The 3,468-nt window shown below is 39.9% G+C and overlaps 1 protein-coding gene across 1 annotated transcript; it reads left to right on the forward strand.

Annotated features, from left to right (window-relative positions):
- The first annotated feature begins 518 nt into the window (after window positions 1-518).
- Window positions 519-1,979, forward strand: LOC133814615 (protein FAR1-RELATED SEQUENCE 5-like). Its single transcript, XM_062247552.1, has one exon. The coding sequence runs from the start codon at window positions 519-521 to the stop codon at window positions 1,977-1,979; it is 1,461 nt and encodes a 486-aa protein (XP_062103536.1).
- Window positions 1,980-3,468: the final 1,489 nt, after the last annotated feature.

Raw genomic sequence — 3,468 nt, forward strand, 5'->3', positions numbered from 1 at the left:
TTGTACATTGAAATGACATACACAGGGAGGCAACGTTATTAATAATTGTATAGTTTAATTTTTTGTTTCCTTGTGATCCCACGTGGAGGCACAAAAACTGAAATTTTTGTGGAGGCACAAAAAGCCCATTTCAAGGTGGGTACTTCAATTTTCTTAGATATATTTTCCGGCCATTCCCATTGGTAAGTTGGGGCTATAATAATCGATACCCTCACTAATTGTATGTAATTTACACTTTATTTATCGCTACATAATTGTGTTTTCTAATGTTTCTTTTACCATACAATAAATACTGATTTAACATAAATATGTGCCTACTTTTAATTACATGGGTACGTTTACTAAAGAAACTGAAGTGTCAAGGGTGATAAACATAGACATTCAATTGCATTTGCAGTGAATATAAGATTGAGTTAGGTTTTTTCCATCAAGCCTTAATTTTTATTTGATTTATCTTTTCATCTCTAACAACTGTTTCTTTCGTGTTTAGGAAACAAAAAAATAAGTACTCAAACAACATGGCGAACGACATGTCGGAAGCACTCACAGAACTAAATATTACGAACAAGCTTCCACAACAATTGACAAAGGAAGACATTATAAACAAACACCTACCCACGGTTGGCCATTGGATAGATTTTTACTACAAATACTCTCAGTGGATGGGGTTTAGTGTTAGAAAAGAAGATGTCAGTCGGGACAATGAAAATAAAGAGTGGCAAAGAAAATGGGTTTGCTCTAATCAAGGGTTTAGGCGAGAAAAGTGGACAAACCTAAAGAACCGTAGGAAAAAACCTCGAGCTGTTACCCGCACACGGTGCCTAGCACTATTGCGCGTGAATTTTGACAAGTTCGAAAACAGTTGGGTAGTGAAAGACTTTAACCCAACACATAATCATGACCTTGCTTTGAAGACAGATATGCAGTTCTTGAGATCTAACCGTGCTGTCCCAGATTGTATGGGTGCCCAAGTAATGTCAATGAGACGGTCGGGCATACGAACTTGCCACATATTGAATCACCTTGCTGCAGAAAGAGGAGGACATGAGTATGTTCCGTTCTTGAAAAAGGACTTATACAATTGGATTGGACGACAAAGAGAGTTAGAAGAGGAGGAGGAAACAGATGCTGAGGGTGCCCTGGGATACTTGAAATGTCTTGGGTTACGTGACCCCAATTTTTTTGAAACACACACGATAGACGGGGAGTATAGGCTCGCTGACTTGTTCTGGGCCGATGGAATTTCGAGAGATGACTATGGACGTTTTGGGGAGATCATCGCATTTGACACAACGTACAAGAAGAATGCTTACAACAAACCCCTTCTTCTTTTTGTCGGCGTGAATCACCACTTTAGAACTGTTGTCTTCGCAGTGGCCTTGCTGTACGATGAGAAGGAGGACTCATACATTTGGTTGTTGGAAGAATTCCTTCAATGTATGAACAACAAATTGCCTCAGGTTGTTGTCACTAACGGAGATAAAGCTATGGCTAAAGCAATAGAGAAAGTCATGCCTAATGCTGTCCATCGTTTGTGTGCGTGGCACCTTCAGAAAAATGTTACCATTAATGTCCCTCACCCGATTTTCAAGACAAGGTTTAATGAGCTTCTATATCAATATTGTACAGAGGAAGAGTTTGATGAGAGTTGGAGTGGCTTGGTTACAGAATTTCAGCTACAAGATAGCCAATGGGCAGCCATAACATACAACAATAGAAGGAGTTGGGCAGAATGCTTCCTACGGGGTAATTTCTTTGCGGGCCTCAGAACCACCCAAAGGTCGGAGTCGATGAATTCTTACCTGTCACACTTCTTGACAAGCAAACTTAAACTTAAAGACCTTGTTGGCCAAGTTGATAAAGCCATACAAAGCATACGCCACACAGAACGCGAAGATGACTTCATCAGTAACAACACATGGCCCAGTTCCCTTCCAACATACTACAACAATATTACCAGCAAGTTGCTTCAGTTTTGACGAGAAACATGTACGATAAGGTCGCAGAACAAATCGACAACGCTCTTGCATACTCAATTGATTCGACAAGTGTGGAATTTGGGTGCAGGGTATTTTCCCTAAGTCGTTTTCGTAGAGGACTGGTAAGAAGTGTAGTTTGGTACGTAATTGATCATGATCACTTTGAATGTAGTTGCATGCTATTCCAGTCAGACGGAATCCCGTGTCGACATATGTTTGCGGTAATGAAGCATTTGAACCTACCCTGCATCCCGAAACCTCTGTTAAAGGAACGCTGGAGGAAGGACGCCAAATTGAGAGGTGAATTGAGTAGCGCTCCCCATGATAGGGTCCCCCGTGATGTGTTATTATGTACCCGTTGGGGATCGTTGACATCACGGTTAAATGCAATGGGGTACTATGCTACACAACGTGATGATACATATGAAGAAGCATTAAGCGAAATGTCCCGTTTGGAGGAAAAATTTAAAACAATGTGTGGTCAGCCTAATGATGTGTTTGAATCGAGTCACGTTGTACATGGGGACCACCGATCGCAACAACAACAGAGAGTAATTGGGGATCCGGCAATTGTGAGAACGAAGGGGAGGGAACCAAACAAAACAAAATCAAAATATAAGGGCGTGGACAATGCCACCCCAAGGAAGAATAGGTGTCGCAACTGCAACCAATTAGGCCATAATAGGGCGACTTGCAAAGTTGTTCCAGAAGTGGGCAATCAATCCATGGAGACAGAAGATCCAACATCTTCCAACTATCCAATGTACCATACTCCGAACGTGGACGACATCAGTCAAAGTCAAAGGAGTTAATTAACAGGAGATAATGGCACAAACGAGCAATGGCATAGTCACCAATGACCTACTATTTCGAAACAAATTCTCAATCCCTCTACAGATTGTTACATCCCATAGCCATGCGATCAGTTTTATGGTAAGGGTTTAGAATTAGTTTGCAAAAAAATTCATGAATTATGTGTAATGCTTTGTATGTCTCGTTTTTTACCAAATGTTATGTTATGGACGTCAATCTTGTTTACTAAGTTCTACTATGTGGAATGCCCTTACTATGTTTTGAAGAGTCATTTATGGATGGATCGTTATAGGAATCATTTGTTGACACATTAATTTAAGAAGTTTTGCGGAAAAGATACTTCAATAATTCGTTAATAACAAAAATGAGGCATAATTAATTGATTTTGTCCTTGTGTAGCATGCATATATATAGGACAATATTTTTATATGGGCTTTAATTTAACTCCTAATGGTGGGGCGCTTAGTGTTTCGCATCCCGTTTACAGTTTTCGGGGGGACTATTTTGGGATCGTGTTTATAGTAGCTATTTATAAGTTCCTGCTAATTTTCAATAAATGGTGAGTCGTTTACAGTACCGAAAAATAGGTTCAAACATGTAGTTTATCACGCGCTTAAAAAAATTTAGTCACGCAAGCACCATGTGTCAACATAGTTTTCGGTAATATACTCTATTC

Source organism: Humulus lupulus, chromosome 2 (genome assembly GCF_963169125.1).
Source record: "Humulus lupulus chromosome 2, drHumLupu1.1, whole genome shotgun sequence".
NCBI classification, from domain to species: domain Eukaryota; kingdom Viridiplantae; phylum Streptophyta; class Magnoliopsida; order Rosales; family Cannabaceae; genus Humulus; species Humulus lupulus.

Coding starts and splice junctions, on each gene's coding strand:
- LOC133814615 (XM_062247552.1), top strand. CDS start 519: ATGGCGAACGACATGTCGGAAGCACTCACAGAACTAAATATTACGAAC.